This window comes from Manis pentadactyla, chromosome 9 (genome assembly GCF_030020395.1).
Source record: "Manis pentadactyla isolate mManPen7 chromosome 9, mManPen7.hap1, whole genome shotgun sequence".
Lineage (NCBI taxonomy): Eukaryota > Metazoa > Chordata > Mammalia > Pholidota > Manidae > Manis > Manis pentadactyla.
In genome coordinates, this window is record NC_080027.1 from 13,084,774 (window position 1) to 13,103,703 (window position 18,930).

Here is an 18,930-nt window from a genome sequence, read left to right on the forward strand (position 1 = left end):
CAAAAGCATGTGTTATGGCCTGAATGTTTGTTCCCCCCACTGTTCATATGCTGAAGCCCTAACCCCCAGTGTGATGGTATTTGGAGGTGGGGCCTTTGGGAGGTCATTAGGTTTAGAAGAGGTCATAAAAGTGGGACCCTCAGGATTAGTGACCTTATAATGAAGAGGAAGACATATCTCTCTTCTCTTTTTGCATGTGAGAACACAGCAAAAAGGTAGATGTCTGCAAGCCAGGATGCAAGCCCTCACCAGGAACCAAATCTGCTGGCACCTTGATCTTGGACATCCCAGCTTCCATAACTGAGAAATAAATGTCTGTCATTGAAGCCACCCAGTTGATGGTATTTCATTATAGCAGCGTGAGCTAAGACAGTATGCTGGCACGAAAGCTGAACATGCACATACCCTATGATCCAACAATTCCATTTGTGGATGTAAACACCAAAAAGCATGTACAAGAATGTTCACAACAGCATTCATTAAAATAGCTCCAAACTGGACACAACCCAAATGCCCACAACAGTAGCATGAATTAAACAACAATGAAAAGAAAAATGTATCGCTGTGTAACAATGTGAATGAATCTCAGAAACTTAATATTGAATAAAAGAAGCTAGTTTCAAACAGGACATGTGTGATTCCATTTATGTAAAGTTACACAAACAGATACACTAATCTATGGAGAGAGAAGTCAGAAGACTGGCTGCTTTCAGAGGCTATCACAAGAAGAGGCACAAAGTGGCTGCTGAAGGGCTAGTAATGTTCCTTTTTGTCTGGGTAGTGGGTACATAGGTTCATTCACTTTATAAAAATTCACTGAATCGCCAAGATTTGTGCACTTCTCTGCATGTATATTTCAATTAAAATTTCAAAATAAAAAATATTAGTAATAATGTATAGTCTGGCTCTACATAATTGCACAGGTAGTTTGTGAGCCAATGATCAATGGCTTTCAGTTTTTTGGGGTTCTTTTTAGAAATGCTACATCACTGAACAACAGATACTCTACATGCTCTGAGCCAGTGACCAGTATCTCTTGTTTCCCTTACAGACAGGAACCAAGCATTGGGGGTGCAGTGTTTTGCTGTCTCAACCAGTGACTCTTTTTCAAAATGCTTCCTAGTCCTACAACTGTGGTCTCTGGCTGACTTAGAGCCTTTAAGACCCAAGACAGAAATGTTTCCACCAGGCACACAATGATGACTTCTCTAAATTAGGAGCTGAGACCGCCAGTGGGCCATTTTGCATTCCACATGCCACTGGGCAAGAAAGTAAAAAGTGGGCACCACTATTGGCTGGGGTGACTGATTCTGAATGTCAAGGGGAAAGAGGATTGCTATTACCTAATGGGGGCTGGGAGAAATATAAATGGAACCCAGGAGATCTTAATATCACATTCAGGTAGTTAATGGCAGGTAGGCTCTCAGAATTTAATTCCGACCCCCCCACTGAAGATAAACTAAGACCCAGAAGTGAAAAACATCTTAAAAGCATTGAAAAGCTAATGATAAAGTGAAAAATTATTGGCTCAACATTTAAGGGGCTAAAACCCAAAGAAATAAGACAAGAATTCAAAGCAACTTTTGTCCTGGAAATACTTACTGATATAGAAGATATAACTCTGAAATTGAGCTATTTTTGACAGCTTTTGGCGGTGGTGGGGGTGTCAAAAATAAAAACCCAGAGCCTGCCCAAATTAGGCAGTCATATCTCACCATGGACACTATACACTTTAAGATGGGACCCCAACATCTAATAACTTGTAGCCCAGAATCATATTACCTGGGTGGCCCAGGGAAGCTCAGGCCTTGAATTTAGATTAAAGTGGACCAATCCATACAATGCCCCAAGTCACCTGGGGGAAGCAAGCATATTTGATAACAAGCAATAGCCTTTCTGAAAGAATGTACTATCATTCTAAGCCTCCAAGTAGCTCTAAAAATATTTTTTTCAGATAAAATATCCAGACTGTAGTCAAAGATAATCAAGCACACAAAGAAACAAGAAACCTTGTACAAGAACCCATATAAAATAATGAATTGATCCACAAAGAATAAAGAAGATACTGGAATTATCTGATACCAACCATAAAATAACTTCTTACTGTGTTTAAATAAGTTGAAGACAAGGCTTATAAATATCTTTAGGGAACATGTACTTATTAAGAAGTGCCACAGAATTTTTTAAAGAACCACACAGAACTTCTCAATTGAAAAATATAATAACCAAAATTAAGAACACAGTGAATCAGTTAAAAAAAAAAACAGACTAGACATGGCTGAAAAGAGAATGAATAAACTAGAAGATAGGAAGAATTTGTCCCTAATATAGCATGGAAAAACAAAAGAACAGAAAATATAGAATTAGAGTAGAAACATAGAGGATATATAGAGAGATGGAACCTACTATTTAATTGGAGTCTGAGAGGATAAGGGTAACACAACAGAAGGGGGCAGAGACAATAGAGAGGGAAAGTGATTGATACTTTCCAAAAATGAAAAAATACACAAATCCACAGATTGAAGAAGCCCAAATAAAACCAACAAGCTAAAGAAAGACTTAATGGAAATAAATGCTGGAGTATTTGGGTTAAGTGTCATGTCTGCAACCTCCTTTTAAAAAGTCAGGAGAAACGTTTTTATGTGCAAAGAGAGAAAGCAAATGTGGCAAAATGGTAACAATTGGCAAATCTAGATGAAAGTATACAGATGTACATTATACTACTCTTCTAGTATTTCTGTAGATTTGAAATGTTTAAAAATAAAAGGTCAATTGGGAAAAAAGTCAGTTCTATGCAGGGAGTTCTTCCAAGGGCTCAGATTCTTTAACAATGAAGGTCTAGGACATGTTACCTGGTCAAGAGCCCTAAACAGCCAGGAAGTGGGCAGAAGGCAAAGGGAGCATGAACTAGGGGTGAAGGAGGGAAGTGGTTCATACCAGCTATAGCTTTGTTGTAGAAAAAGTCTTCAGCCTCTATACATATTCCTTTTGTCAAGTACATTTTATGTATATTTTAATTCTCCCATTCTTCTCTTTTTCTGTCCAGTCTTGAATATAGGGTATATTGGTGGTAATCAACTTCACAACATTCATTGTTTGCAACACACTGAGATGGGCTGTAAAGGAATTGCAGGAGGAATGGGCATCATTTAAAAATCCTGAACTTGGAAGTGGAGGTAGTAATAGACAAGATTTTGAGTGTATTTTTGATAGAAAGAGGGACATAAGGGTTATACTAGGGAGGTTATATAAATACATGTATATATATTATATTTTTAAAAGTATATACCAGAACAGGGACATGCATGGTTGGAGGATTGTGGGAGTCTAAAACAGTGGACTGTAGGGACATTTGTCATTTTTCTGGCTACTCATCAACTTCTCATTTTGGGGAATGCCTTTTTGTGGGTAGTATTTGCAGGGCATAGTGCCTGAACACCAATATACAAGTTGAAGAAGCAAAGTCCATCATGGCTGCACCCTCTGGATACCTCTGTGTAAGAGGTATCCTGAGTTTAGTTAATCTGATGCTTCAGGTCCCCTGCCTCATTCCCTTTCTCCACCAGGGTTTCCCAGGGCCCTTGGGCTGGTGCCTGGTGCAGGGCAGGTGGGGAGCAGCTCCAGGGGACCCAGGACAAGCATGTCCCCTCTCCATGGCTCTTCTGGCCTTAGCTCAGGTCCAGGGTGAGGTGCTGCCTTCTAGCAAGATGAAGCTCCCAGGAAAGTTGTCCTTTTCTCTTGTCTTTCTCTCCCAAGGCAGAAGGGGACAAGCCACCCACTTCCAGAGAGGGAGCTGGCAGGCAAGAAGGTGCTGGCCCACCAGCTCCCCACCCTTTGCATTCACACCTTACCATGGTCTGAAGCTGAACTCCTATTGGGGGAGAGGGGTGCGATATAGTACAGGCTTTGTAGCCTCACTGATCTAGGTTCAAATTCCACTACAGATAGTGAAACCCCTAATCTGCAAATGATGGCAACACTGTCCGATTAAAAACAAAAAGTTTGGTGGGAATGTAGCATGCAGCTGTGATGGAGAACAGTACGGCGGTTCCTCGAGATACCAGCATAGGATGACCATATGAGCCAGCAATTCTGCTTGTGTACATACCCCAAAGAACTGAAAGCAGGGACTCAGGTATTTGTGTACCCATGTTCACAGCAGCATTATTCACGATAACCAAATGGTGGAAGAAACCCAGGTGGCCATCAGTGGATGAATGGGTAAACACAAGGTGGTATATACATGCAACGGAGTATTATTCAGCTCTTAAAAAGGACATTTCATCACATGCTACAGTATGGATGAAACTTGAGGGTATTTTGCCAAGTGAAGCAAGCCGGTTATGAAGACAAATACTGTGTGATACTGTCTGTCATCAGGTCCCTAGTGTAGACAAATCAGAGACATAAAGTAGAACGGTGGTTTCCAGGGGCTGGGTGGTGGGGGAGTTAGTGTTTAATGGGTGTGGAGTTTCACTTGGGGAAGAGGAAAGCAGCCCAGCAAATGAATGGTGGTTATGGGTGCACAGTAATGTGAATGTACTTAATGCCATTGAACCATGTACTTAAAAATGGTTAAAATGGTAAATTTCATGTTGTGTATTTTACAATTTTTAAAAAAAGTCTCAAAAAAAAAAAGCTGCGTGGCCAATAGGAACATCTCCTTGTCAAATTCAGCCTCAGCTGTGCAATGTGTCACGGGCACTGGAGGCAGGAGAGGCTGCGGGTGGGTCGGGGGCTGAGATGCTTCAGGTCGAAGCGGGGAAACGACAGCAGAAAATGGAAGAAGGGACCACAGCGTGGGCTTAGCCCTCGTCCCCAGGCCCCCGCCCCTCTGTCCTCGTCCCCGCAGCGACTCCTCCTCCATCTTTGGTCCATCTTCACTTGGCATCTGGATGTAGCCCCTCCTGCTTAAAATCCTTGAGCAGCTCCCCCACTGCCTCAGCTTCGGCCTCACAATCACACTGTTCTAAGCCGTTTCCCCGTTTCCCAGTCCTGACTTTCCTGAACCCCAGGTTCCTTTATGTCACAATTAACAGGTAGCAATTAACAAATATTATCCCTCCTTTTCTTAACAACCCTGCAGGGTAGGTTTGTTGACTCCATTTTAGAGATGGGGAAACCGGGTCTCCCACCGACTGGGTGGGACTCGGAGGTCCAAGCTCTTTTCAACACACAAGTCCTCTGTCGTTTGCTCTGGTGCCTCAGTGCCTTTGTTTAGGCCCAGCACAATCCGTCAGCCCTCAGGCTGAGGCCCCAAAAGTGCCTTGACACCACCCACACCCTTGCCCCAGGCTCTGCTGGCTTTGTGCATAGTGCTCACACTGTTGGAAATCACCTTACTTGCTTACACGTTTACTACCCTTCTCCCCACTAGAACATGAGCTCTGGGGAGTAGGGATCGTGTCTGTCTGGCACCCTGGCACATGCCACAGTGCACTACAGGTGCTCCACAGATGCTCAATAAACAGCCACAGTGAGGTGAGCTGACTGATGAGCAGTCGGGTCCCCCCAGCCCTGGTCCCGGCCCCCATCCTGGGTGCTCCCTGAGTCCTCTGAAGCTGGAGGAGCTGTCAGTCCCATGCACCAGACCTTGGCATTATTCTTCCTCTTGGGTGCCCTCTGACAGACCCCAGCTGCCTGGGTGCAGCACCTGCCCTACACTGGAGCTCAGCCACCTCTTGCCACACATCTGAATCAGTGCTGAAACATCCCCAGTTGGCACCTGGTTTGTTCCTGTTTCATTCTCACTATGGGCTTGGAATCAGGTCCAATCTTCTGAAGGGCAGGGCCCACCCTGCACAAAGCCCCACGGGGCTGGGGTCTCCCTGAGGCACACAGAGACTGGCCAACCTCAAGGGGAAACCTGGGATCAGGTCCAGCGAGCATAAGCTACCAGCAGCCGCAGGTTTTATTGTGACCAGAATCTCCTGGTCACGTGGGAGGGGATGGGGCAGAGGGACATTCAGTCTGATGCCATGTTAGCAGGCCGGGACTCGAGGCCAAAGTTCTGGCCAGCTGTGTCCTGCCTCTTCCCCCACCCCACTGGCGGGGAAGGGCGGAGGAAAGGGGGATCCGTTTCAGCAGAGTCCTCAGCCTCAGCCAGGGGATCTGAGGAAGGGGGAAGCGGTTGGTAGCGGGGGTCCAGGTGGCCCCCAGATGCTCCGGGCACTTTGGGCAGACTTCTGCACATGTTCTTGGTGGGTTTAGGGGAAAGCAATAGGCGCACTCTGCCCGTGGGGAGAGGGTGGGAGGGAGGGAAGCAAAGGCTCAAGGGGAAAAGTCACTGGTCAGCGACCACACAGGTGGGACTTTGGAATCCTGACTGCTAGTCAGGGCCGCGTCCACCCACTGCCTCCTGGTACTCATCCCAGCCTGGGCATCCAGCCTGGCCAGCCTTGGGTCCTATGCGGGGATCTGCACGTGGCCCAGGTCCTGGTCCATGATCTGGAGGACGTCGTCCAGGATGGAAGGCCCCAGGTCCACATGCAAGGAGAGCAGGGAGCTGGCATGGGACAGGAAGGGCTCTTCGGCCTCCAGCTCAGGGCTCAGCCCATTGTGGGCGGAGCCAGCCTCTGGGATTCTCCAGATGTCCACACTCCCTGTGTCCTGTGGGGAAGGCTGCAGGGAAGGCGGAGGGGTCTCCAGGTGCAGGCGAGGGGGCTTGGGTGGGGCCTGAGTTGTGGGCAGGGTGAGGGCCTGGGGCCCACCGATGACCGGGAGGGAGATGGCGTTCTTGAGCAGAGGGGACGGCCCGTCGGGGAGCTCCCGCCCACACAGCGTGGCGGTGCGCGTGAACTGGAAGGGGAGGTCAAAGGTGCCGTCCTCCTCAGGTCCCTCGACCACCGTCCCCGGCAGGAGGTGGAACTTGCCCTGCAGGAAGGAGATGTCACCAAACATGTCGCTGCCGCCACCACTGCCGATGTGAATGGTGTGCCGGAAGTCGCCCAGGGGAGGGCTGATCATGTCTGAGGACAGCAGGTCCCGCAGCTTCGCCTTCTTGCCCTTGCTGCTGCCGCGCTTCAGATAGATGGGCACCTTGGTGGACATGGCGACCGCACCACCCAGGCCCGGCTGCCCGGGCTGGCCACCCACTGGGACCACGGCCTCCTCTCACCACCTCAACCACAAACACCCACAGAGGGTGGAGTTCAGAATCCAAAACTTGCCAAAGGGCTAAGACTAGGGTGTGTGGTGTGACCAAAGTGAGTCCAAGGAATGAGAGAGGAGACGAGCGATCAATGAAGTCACGGGGTTGAGATAACAAAAATCACTTTCTCCCAAAAGGGTTGAAAACTCTTCTGAAGATTGGGAGCAAAAAGGCGGCGATCTTGCAGGCAGCAGTGCTCTCTGGTCTTGTCCTCCAGAGGGCCTCCCTGGCCTGGGGCCGACGAGCTGAAACACCAAGGGTACAAGTCAGGGACGGACGGATGAACGGCCAAGGAGCATCTCCTTTCTGGGGCCCCTGCATCAGCCCAGGGAGCCCTGCGAGAAGAAGCAGGGTTCACTCAGAGACTCACTGCAGCTTAGAGCCTGGATCACCAGCGCCAAGTGGGGAACCTGAGGCCCAGGAACCTGAGTGACAGGCCCGAAGACATACAAAGTCCTGGCTCTGGTCTCTTGCCCTGGGTCCCTGGCGCTGCTCATCACCATCACCTCCGTGCTCACCCCCTATTCCGAGTCAGCTGTGCTCCAGGACACAGCAAGCGCCAAGCTACATAGGGGTCTCACAGACATCTCAATTCCCTACTTGACTGAGGAGACCTTGTAACCCTGTCTTGCCTGCCTCCCCAGGCCTGGCACAGGCTGGACACATAGTAGGTGCTCAGCCAACAGTGATGAACGAGTGATACCTCAATCATGTCCCACCTGGAAGTGAGGTCATCTTCTCAGAGTTAGTTTTCCTTTACTTCTCCTCCTAGTTAGCAGTTCCTTTGAGCAGGGGTGAGTCTAACACAGCTTTTGTCCCTCCTCCCTGCCCAGCACCTCAGGGAGAGATAGAGCAAGGAGTATAAACACTTTTGGGGGCTCTGCTCTGTGCCTGGCATTTTGCTGAGTTCTTTGCAAACACATCTCATTTAATCATCATAATTTCCCTCCTAGCATGCCCCTTTTAAAATTAGAGGTATAAAACATTTTGGAGGGCTTCCCACAAGTTATTGCAGAGGGAGAGAAACAAAATGCAAAAATGTAGTACAAAGGATCCTGTTTATTGAAAGCATTGCCCAACTGCCCTCCTATGTACACACACCTACAGGTACAGGTCTGCATAGGATTATATCCTATATAAGAAGAAAGAATCTGGGAGGCCAGCACTGATGGGGTTATCATATGGTCTACCTAAACTGGGGTGGGAGGCAGGGATGGGGTGTGGGGTCGGGGACGTGGGAGGAAAGGTGTCCTCAATAAAAATTATCTGTAACACTTGGTTGCACTACTATACAGTGATATCTGTGAATATGAATGGATGGTCGCTAAAATGTTGATTGTGGTTCTCAAGGTGGTAGAACTTCAGGTGACTGCTTTTCTTCTTCATACTTTAATAAGCTCAAATTCTCAATAATAAGCATGTATTACTTATGTGCACATATTATTTGTGTAATTAGAAACAATAAAGCTATTTTTAATGTGGAAAAAATAATACACTCTGGAAGAGTGTCATACTGGTTAGCAGAAAAAGGAAGTGTTGCAAGTTCCCCGCAGTTCCCACGGTGGGGGACTGGCTCCATACATGATAACATGTGACACAGAGAGCCCAGATATGGAATCAGAGTACAAAAGGCAAATAAAGAAAATTGTCCAAGGTCACCCACTGGGTAACCAGATGAGCCCACCCTTTCCCCCAGCTGGCAGGGGCTGAACAAGCGGGAAATGGCTCTGGGCGGGGCAGGGCAGCAGCAGGGAGGCCTCTGCCAGCTCCTCGGTCCCATTCTTCCACTAGGACAGGGTCCGGAGAATGAGGGGCTGGCAGGAGGGAGCAGGAGGGAAGAAGGAAGATGCAGGAGGGGCAGAGTCACAACTCCACCCACAGCCAACCCAGGTCCTCACTCAGGAAACGCCACCCCAGACCGGACACCTCGGGTCAGTCACATTGAGCTACAGAGACCGGACATCTCGCCCCTCCCGGAGCACCTGCAGCTTAACAGGAAACAAAGGAATGACTCTCCAGCGTGGAATTCCAGCTAAGCTTGGAAGGAGCTGCAGGGAGGGCAGGGGAGACAGTGGGTGCCTGAGGTCTTAGAATCCCAATGCCCACTCATTTAACAGTTACCTCTGCCCACCATGCCAGGCCTGGGGGGCATGTAGACACACATCCTGGGGTAGCTTTCCCTTCCTTTAGCACATAGAAGGTGGGGCTGACTGGTGGGATTTGCCCAGGGCCTGGGCCAGCGCCCCGCCTCCCCATTACACAGGGGCGCCAAGACAGCTTGAGTGTTTCCACAACAAACTGGGCGTCCCTGACAGCTGTCTCCCTCCAGCCAGATGTACCCACCCAATTCCAGATGTGGGGAGAACTGAGGCTAGGGAAGAAGGGTTGGGCCAGTGTCAACCACCCAGGGGAGAGCTGGGAATTGTAACCATCAAGCCCCAAGTATTTAGTCAGACTTGGCAACCCCGAGACCCCAGGCTCCAGCTTCCCCTGTAGTTTCCATTCTAGTGCTCCGAGGCACAGCACACTGGGTGTCATTACTGCCCTTACAGAGGCAGAAGCTGAGCCTGAGGTTTTTGCCAGGTCAGTCATCTAGTAAAAGCAAGAGTGGGCACTGGTACCCAGCTGCGTCCCTGCAGCTCCCATGCAGAGGGCCATGCCAACCTCCACAAACTGCCTGGGAAGCAGGAGAGAAAAAGGCTTCCAGCTTAGCTGGGGCTACCAGGTCCCTAGGCTGCCTCCATTTAAATCCTACCTCTTGGCTGTCCCCCTCCCCCAACTTGCAAGTGTCCAGAGGTATGAGAATGAGCTCCGCGTCAGGATAAGGCTATGGAGGGCTGGAAGGCACAGCTCAGGGCAGCCGTCCCAGTCCCACAGGCTTGTTCTGAACAGGAGCCCTGGGCCTCCTTCAGAGAAAACGACTTCCGGGAAACAGCACCCGCCCCCTCGGGTCACATGGAATACTTGGCCACTCCCTACCAGCGGAGTTCAAAGAGAAGCGCCTCCCCCCACCCCGGCCCCCAACCTTGTCAGGAGACTGACTTTGAGTCCATTTCCACCTGGAACTCTGTCACCTTGGCAAGACACCTCTCCTCTGGGTCTCACCTTACCCATCTATAAAATGGGCTGACACCAAAGCCATTACCAGAAGGCTACTGGAGATACTGCAATACTACTGCCTTACTGCAAGTGAGAACACGGATGTACGACAGGGTTAGCGGGTCACTGAGAGCCCCGTCATTCATTCAACAGCTGTAAGGCCTTCCTCAAGCATTTTTATTCTCTGGGGTCAGTGCTCTAAAGACCAAAAACGAAGTGGCCCTGGCCACAGGCGTCGGCCTGCTGCTGCCCGACTTGACCTAGCCTGTGTAGAGTCCTCCTCGCAGGCCTAGGGGTCTCTGGGGTCCCGGCGGAGCGGCGCTCGGCTCGGCGGCCGCCAGGTGGCGCGTTTGATCTACTGCCCCGCATCCCAAAGGAGTCCGGGCGCGCACCGGGGTCTCCAGGGCGCCTCCGGCTCCAGGTTGACGCCCCCAAAGAAGCGTCACCTAAGCGTATTAGATGTGGCTTGTCTGAGGGATTTTTTTCTTTTTCATGTCGGTGGGGTTCTGGTCTCACAATCAGACAATCAAAGGAAAATGGGGCGATCGGAGACCATGCGTGGGTCTCCAAGCTCTGGGAGGAGCCTGCCCCCAGCTTTCCGGCCTGGGCGATGTCCGATTGTCCGCCCGGCGCAGGGCCAGATCTTGGGCGTGCGGGTCCCCGGCCCTGGCTCCCGCAGGTCCCGCTCCTCAATCCCCGGCTTGGGTTCCGGTGCCCATCCCTCCATGCCTTTTGCCCAAGCGCAGCCCAGCCCAGACTGGGTAGGTTTCAGGACACTCGCGGCCGCGGCTAAAGATAGGAGGACACCTCACCATCGACTAAAAATACGACCCCCGGCGCGGGCGAGGACGCCGGGCGGCGGGAGGGCGCTCCCGCGTCCCGGGGGTGGGACAGGGGCTGGAGCACAGGGTTGAGGGCGGGACCGCGAGTTCGGGTCCGGGATGCGCGGCGCCCCGCAAGAATAGGAGTCGTGGGCGTGGCCGCCGGAACCGAGGCGTGGGCGGGAAACACGGTGGAGCGAGAGGCTCCCGGGAAAGGACGCGCGGGAGGTGAGACGCGGGCAGAGCGCAAGCTGGGAAGGGGCACCACGGATATGGGCCTCTCCGGGGGTCCCCTCGGAGCCGCGAAAAAGGCTGCAGAGGCCCGGCTCGAACTCACCTTGGGGCGAGCAGGCGGCCGACCCGCAGGCGGCAAAACTTCGGGGCTGGACTGCGCGGCGACGGGACCCGATCCCGGCTTTGAAGTTACTGTGCTCCCCGTGGCCCCTGAAGCTCCGCCCGGCCCGCAGAGCCAATGCCGGGGCGGCCCCAGCCAGGTCCCGCCCGCAGCCACGCCCCACTACGGCCCCGCCCGGGTTCCTGCGTGTGTTTCCCCTTTCCAGGCACTGCGCAGGGGGAGACAGCCGCCCGGGCTCCGGAGCCCCGGCTGTACTGCGCGCGCTCCAGCTGTGCTCGTCGGAGCCCGGACGCTCGGTTGTAGAAGGGCGGAGGGGGCGGCAGCCGGAAGCCCGAATTTGAGTTCTTCAGAATTCCCAGGGTGTCCTTGGACTCATTCCGTCGCTGAAGGGTTGGGTTTGGGGAGCCGCTCGCACAAGCGTATTCCGTGACTACCAAAGAATGAATGAGGCCTGGGAGGGGCCTACGTTAAAATGTTACCAACCTGTGAGAGTTTCAGGAGTTTACACCCCCACCCCCCATGAAAAGAGGGCATGGAGGGTGTGCGGGCAGTGGCCTGGGCACACCCGCCGTTGTTTGCCATCAGGCTAGGCAGCTTCCGGGGCGATGGAGCGACCCATACTTAGACTGCTTCCAACGCTGGTCCATTCATTCTTTCATTCATAGAGGATTAGAAACACTTAATTGAACGGCAGGCTCCACACAGGATGCTGGAGAGAGACTGAAGGAAATTCTGCCCTTGTCCTTTCAGCAATTCCACAGATCCTTGTTGAGCATCTACTAGGTGCCAGGTGCTGTTTTTGCCTCTGGGGTTTCAGGCCCCTGGAAAAGGTGGAAGTCCGAAGGTCGGGGCACCATGGAGGTCTCTGCTGGACCTGAAAGTGGCAAGAAGGTGGGCTCTGGAACCTCCGACCCCACAGACTTCTTACCCAGCCATTGCCACCCTTCTCCTCCCCTCTGTCCCACAGTACAGCCCTGGAAGGTGGGGACAGCTGTGTGCCAAGCCCCGAGGACTGCCACACCCAGGTTCTGAGCTGGCTCTGCTACCTGTTTGCTCTTTGGCCACAGACAAAAGACGGGCCGTTCTGAACCTCCTGGCCTGTAAGTGGGAGTTACATGAGTCCCAAACAAGGTAAGGGATTTGCATGTGTTTGTTAATGGGAACACACAACCCCCTGCAGAGGGCAGTTTCATGGAAACTGGCATGTTGGGGCTGGCGGGCTGGCCTTACCCCCTGACCTGGAATGACTATAATGATGAAGCCCCCTGAGCCTGCAGGAATGTGGCTGAGGCACAGTCCCCCATCCTCTGCACGTCTGCTGAGAGTCTCCCATTGGGTGGGGGGGCCGGGAAGGTCAGGAGCTCCACCCAGAGCTAGTGACAAATTGGTAAGATTCAGAGACGGAAGAAAAGTCACTCACCAGGGCCCCACAAACCTAGGAACCAACTCCAGAGCTTTTTGGAGAGGTTCTGGGAGTGGGGGACAATTGCGGGGCAGTGGGAGATGGGTAGAGAGCAGCAGATTTGCCCCCAACCCCCAGCCTGACTCTAGCCCTTGCTCCCCTCCCTAAGAGACTCATTAGTGACCTGTCAGTCTGGCTGCCAGGCCAGGATTCCTAACCAGGGCCCAGAGCCATAGGAACTGCCATCTGTGCTCTGGAGACTGTTTTAAGTCCACCTTGATGTGACAAAGTTTCACCTAGTGCTGCCTTCCCATGCTGTTCAGCACACTCCTGCTGCCAGCCAGGGGGAGGGCCCCCCGAAGCCTACTGCCAAGGTGTGGTTTGTGCCTGGTGGTGAGTCCTGCACTGTGCAAACTGTCAGGTAGGCAGCAATTTCCCTCCATTCACAGAGGAGGTCAGGTCACTGAGCTGGGGCCTGAGGAATCCCTGGGGAGCCTGCTGTCAGCAACTCAAAGTTCCCAGCCATCATGGGGCTCCTGAAATTAAAGAGCATTTATAAGACAGGATTTCACTTACTAAAATTGACTTTTTCAATGCAACTTGTCAGGCCGTGTGTAAGGGCCTGACTGTGGGCAGCGAGGCTAGGACCCTGGGCCAGGGGATGGCCAGGGTGTCCTGCATTCCTGACCCAACAGACACTGAGGCCAAGTGCCCTGCCCTTGCTCAGCCTCACTGCATGTCCAGGTCTGATTCCTCAGCCAAGGCCTGGACTTGTCCCTGGAAGGGCTTCTGGACTCCCTGGCGGCTAAAGGGGCAGGACCCTGGGGGGCATTCAGGAGGGGTTAGAAGCAAGGAAGGCTATGATGAGGCAATGCCTGGCATGGGATATTGACATCCTCCTCTGCCTAGAGGTCGCCCTGGGCCCTGGGATGGGCCTAGACTGTTCCCCCCAACACCCACCCCATGGTTGCTCCCCCAACAAGGCCCTGTAATCACCGTGCAGAGACTGACTCAGCCTTCCTTCCTCTCCCAGGCTCTCCTTCCTGGAAACCATTCACGTCCTCAGCCCCAGCCCCCACGGGCCCGGGGGGAGAGAGAAGGAAGCTGGGGAGGTTAGCTGGGGAGGACGGAGGGCAGGACCCCCTAGGCTGGAGCCAGTTCTTCACGGCCCTGACTACCTGAGGACCTAGGTTCTCTCGGAGGCAGACTGGACAATGGGGCCCAGGAGCCTGGGAGCAGATCTGGGAGTGGAGGGTCACAAGGGAAGGACGGTGATGATCTTGGAGGATCTCGGGAGAACCGTGAGAGGAGTCAAGGCCTTCGGAGGGGCCTCAGCTCCCACCCCCACTCCCACCCCCACCCTCACCCTGCCCAGGCCACAGCGCTGCAGAGAGCTGAACAGGAACTCCATCCCCCCCAGGAGGCCTCCGCTCTCCCAGCCTGAGCTCAGCCTGCAGGCCCCCGTGGCCTGAGCCAACCCTAGGCCTGGGTTGGATTCTTCCTTGATTGTTTCTTGTTTCCTTCCTCCCCTGGGCTCCTGCCAACTCCAGCCCTGCCCTGGTCGCACTCCAGCCCTCTTCAAAGAACTCCGACCCCTCAGAGGCTGGGATTTGAGATGAGTCCTCTCGGAGCTACCCCCAGCCTCTGCCTTGAACCCCTCCTTGGGAGTTGGGGGACAGGGTCTTACAGGAGGACTTTCCTTTGGGTCTCGATTTTGGCTCCAAGCCCTAGGCCATGGGGGTTTCCAGAGTGGTGACAGCCTGTTGTAGCAGGGACTGCCCAGGCACTTCCTCCCAGAAACCTCTGGGAGCATCCAGCCTCCAGAGCTGTCAGAGGGGAACACAGAGCCAGAAGGAACGATCTTTCAGCGCTTTCCACCCCTGCAAGACGCCTTGTCATTATTCATTTTGAAAAGTGATATTTGCATCTGCCTTGTGCCCAGGGCTGCGCTGGACTAGAGAAAACACAAATGGCCAACACTGGACCCTAGCCCTCAGGGAACAGATAACGTGAGTGAAACAAATAACCAATCCTGAAACAGCAGGTTCTGTGCCGTAATGGAAGGCCTTCAGGGCAGAGGCCATCTCTGATTCACCTCTGTCTATCCCAGGCCAGCAGGGATGAGGCTGTCAGTGACTGTGGGTTGAATTAAGAACCAAAAAGAACAGCAGTGAGTTTGTTCTACTAGAGGTGAGAAAGCAGATGGACAAGTTAAGGAGGCTTCAAGGAGGAGGTGATTTTTGAGCAAGCTATTAATGGATGAGTAGGAGTTTACCAGCCAGAGAAATGGAAGGTCGTCCCAGGGGAGCAGCAAAGGCACTGGCAAAGGCCAGGGGGAGTGCAAGTAGATGCGTGGTGGGATCAGGAAACAAAAAGTGTCCAGAAGACTGTGGCATAGGAGAGGTCTAAGAGGGTATAGTCTAAGAAGGTAGTGGGTGGGCACTGTTTTCCTTGTCCAAATCCATCTCTCTTATTCTGGTGACCACCCCTCAATTTTCCAGAATCTCCAGTATGAATGACCTCACCCCCAGGCTCTGAAAGTAGGTCTGACCCCCAGGCCTAGCCAATCGGAGTCATAGGGATAGTTCGGGGATGATACCAATAAGGTTCTGCTTGGCCACTTGCTGGGACTGTTAGGGTTACAGATGCCCAGCTGTCACTCCAGGGCTGCTGGTGGCCAGTTCTGCCACCCTGTGGGGAGAATCAACCAGAGAAAAAAGCCAGCACAGAGAGGAGCCGAGACAAGAGAATGAATCTTGTGCTTGTGCTCCTGGATTTAGTCATACCTGAAAGTCCATTGTAGAGACCAACAAATTACACTTTATGTTTAGTCCAGTTGGGAATATGTTTCTGTCACTTGCCACTGAGAATCTTTCCCATTAAGGAATAATTAAAGGCAGGCAGTAGCTCATGACAGCTTTTGAATAGCATGGGAAGGAAATAAAGATCTGTGTAGAAGTGATCAGAATTATATTTTTGTCACTTAAATTACTTTTTTGACATGAGAATGCTTTCATGTGGCTCAAAATTCAAAAGTCACAAGAGGCAGAAAGTCTCCCTCTTACTGCTGCTCCATGAGCACCAGCTCTGTTCCCCATAGACAACCAGTGTTACCAGTTTCTTGTAAACACTTCTGAAAACACTTTGCATATGCTAGCAAAGCCCTTCCCAACTTTTTTACACAAACCGCAATATTTGGTCAAGTAGAACCCCGAAGTGCTGGAAGCCCTGGTGGGAGTGGGAGGCAGGCCTGTTACAGGGGACAGTGGGGGGAGTTCTTCAGGGACTACAGGAAATCGCATTTTATTGAGCCTCTGGTGTTCATATTGTCCTGCACTTTGCTCTTTTCAGTTAGCATTATACACATGACCACTCCACATCAGTACACAGAATGTGGTCTCGTTTTCACTTTTTACAACTGCATGTTATTCCAATGTACCCTGATTGACATAAGTCGGTCTCAGCTCATGGATGTTTAGGTTGCTCTCAGCCCTTTCCTATGACAACACAGTGAGTCAGCTTGCACAAATGCTGTTTCACATGCACGTGAGCAAGCTGTGGACTAAATTCCTAAGGCCTTGAGGGTCAAAGGACATATGCAGTTGTCACTTGGTCAGCTCTTGTCAGCTTGTCCTCAGGGGACACGCCAGGTACCAGGCCCCCTGCATGGACAACAGAGCCCATTTCTCCTCAGCCTCACCAGCTGATTCTCAATCTTTTTGATTTTTGTCAGTCTGAAAGGTAAAAGCCAAACAGAGCCAGAGGAACCTTGGTGTAGTTTTGGTTCATGTTTCTCTTATGATTAGTGAGTTTGGGCATCTTTTCATAGGCTTTGTGGCTATTTGTATTTCCTTTTCTGTGAATTGACTGCAGAATTTTCTTAGGAAGGTCACTTTGGAGAGGGGGACCTGGAGGGAGACCTGACTAGAGTCAGGGGCCACTCTGGGGACAGTTGGTTCAGGAGACAGCATTTGGCTCTGAGCTGTGATATAAAAGCCAGAGTTGGAGATAATGAGGTCCAAAGATTGGAATTTGGTCACAGACTGGCCCTGGGGCCCATGCAGGGAAGAGAAGGAGAGTCAGGCCCAATGCAGTGTGATGATCTGAGAGAGAAGAGAGAGCAGGGGAGGGAAGGGAGGATGGTGGGGCCACCAAAGGGGGTGGAGGATTCTGGGGGTGAAGATGACGAGTCACCTGCAGCCTTGCCATCCCACATGGTGATTGATGCAAACACCAATCTGATGGCCACATGCTCCAGTGAACACACCTCAGTGCCCACAAACCCTGCTGGCCTCTCCAGCTTCATGCCACCTCTGCTCTCCGGCCCATCAGCGCCTCCCTGCCTCCAGGGAACACCCCTGGCACACGCTGCTCCCTTCACTTCACCTGGCCTCCTGCACAGCCTGCAGCTCTCAGCTGAAGTGTCTCCCCCTCAGGGAAGCCTTCTGGAGCCCCTGTGATACCCTGAAAGAAACTCTGGACCCTTGTCCTCTCTGTGCCATCGTCCTTTGATTCAAATCCATCTCCCACTGGACTGTAACTAGCACTGTCTCCCCAGAGTGCCTGACAGTAGCCGATATCCAATGAATGAGTGAATGAACAAATGAATGAATGAGTGGCAGGATGCTATGCCCATCAGCGAGAAGGGGGCGTACGGGACCCAAGGGGTTGGGAAGTAAAAGAGCCTGGAGTCGGCCCTCTCTGAAGGGCACAAGCAGTCACAAGGGGCCCCTGGGGCCGCCCTGGCTCCCGCTCTGCGGCCTCGGTTCAGGTTTCCTCCCCAGCGTGCGCCCCCACGTGCACTTTGCCTTGGCTTGCTCCGGCCTCTGGCGCGGGAGCCCTGGGTGAAGCAGGATTCCCTTCGGTTCACCTCTACCTCTGGATCCGACACCCAGGCATCCGCACCAAGTGTGAGCAAGCATGGGGGTTCTGTGCTCGGCTCCGGGCCCACACACAGAGGGCTCCTGCCTCCTTCTCATTAAGCGCACCTGTTTCTGCGAAGCGGGGCAGGAGGCCATGTGATGACGAGGCTTTCCTTCTTGTGGGCCTACTGTGCACTGGTCACCACATAGGACTGGCACAGGGCCCTGCCCTCAGGGAGTGGGCATTCTGAGACTGACGCCCATGGAGGTTGTTATAGTCAGGACAGAAATGGATTGCTGAGGAGTGTGGGGGCCGGATGGTGGGGTGTATGTATTTGTATATTTCTTTCTTTAAAGTAGTCCATGCACATGGCAAAAGATTTAAAATGGGATCTGAGAGTGGGTATGACAGTCACCCTCTGAGCCCTCTCCTGCCCCCTAGCCCTTCCATACCCATCCCCAGAGGCACAGGGCAGTTTCTGGAAACGTTCTAAGGGGCAAAACGTTTGAAGGAGACAGAGTCCTCCAGGGAAAGTGGGCCTGGGGAAGGGCCTGCTAGGAATCAGGGAGCCCAAGCCTTCTAGACCCTGGCCCAGTGCTCTTCCCACAGCTGCTGCCTGCTTAGGGCGCCAGCCACTGCCCTGAGGGGCCGGGGGCTGGAGGACTGCCTCAGCCCGCCCTGCCTCTCCCCTTTCCCATTCCTCCAGGGTGGGCCTCCAGTTCTTTCTCAGCAATAAATGCTTTAGACCCTGGGGAGACCTGGGAGGGACTGCAGCGGACTGGGCTGGGCCCCTCCGGCCGCCGGGCAGACGCCGGGGCTCTCAGGGAGCGCTGTGCAGGGCTTGGGGGTCAGGGGGTCACAGGGCAGCAGCTGTCCTCCGGACCTCTGAGGGCCCCTGGGCCGGGGCAGCTGCAGGCCTCTCAGCTGTCAGGCGGGCTCCGGGTGGGAGGTGCCTGGGGCCTCAGGAGGAGAATGGGGCTGAGGGGGGGGATCTGGAGCTGGCTGTGGGCTCAGGCAGGTCTAAGGGCAGGGCAGCCCTTAGGCCCGTGGGGTCCTGGCATTTCCAGGGTGCATCCAGAGGAACCAGAGACACGCCTGGCCGCCTGCAGATAGAAAACTCAGAAGGACGTGGGCCGGGGTGACAGGCCCCAGTGCTAAGCACAGCTGGCTGGGCCCGCCTTCGGGTGACAGCCGCCTCAGCGCCCTCCGGGCTCTACCACAGCCTCCCGCTCCTCCTCTG

General features: G+C 52.9%; 1 protein-coding gene across 1 annotated transcript; it reads right to left on the reverse strand.

Annotated features, from left to right (window-relative positions):
• Positions 1 to 5,877: 5,877 nt before the first annotated feature.
• CDC42EP2 (CDC42 effector protein 2) lies at positions 5,878 to 11,538 on the reverse strand. Its single transcript, XM_036928620.2, has 2 exons — positions 11,408 to 11,538; positions 5,878 to 7,395 (listed from the first exon to the last, which is right to left on the reverse strand). Exon 2 carries the CDS (start codon positions 7,048 to 7,050, stop codon positions 6,406 to 6,408), a length of 645 nt encoding a protein of 214 aa, XP_036784515.2. The 5' UTR covers positions 7,051 to 7,395; positions 11,408 to 11,538; the 3' UTR covers positions 5,878 to 6,405.
• Positions 11,539 to 18,930: the final 7,392 nt, after the last annotated feature.

What these genes read in the sequence shown, in the direction of transcription:
- CDC42EP2 (XM_036928620.2), bottom strand. Translation starts at nt 7,050, where the DNA reads ATGTCCACCAAGGTGCCCATCTATCTGAAGCGCGGCAGCAGCAAGGGC.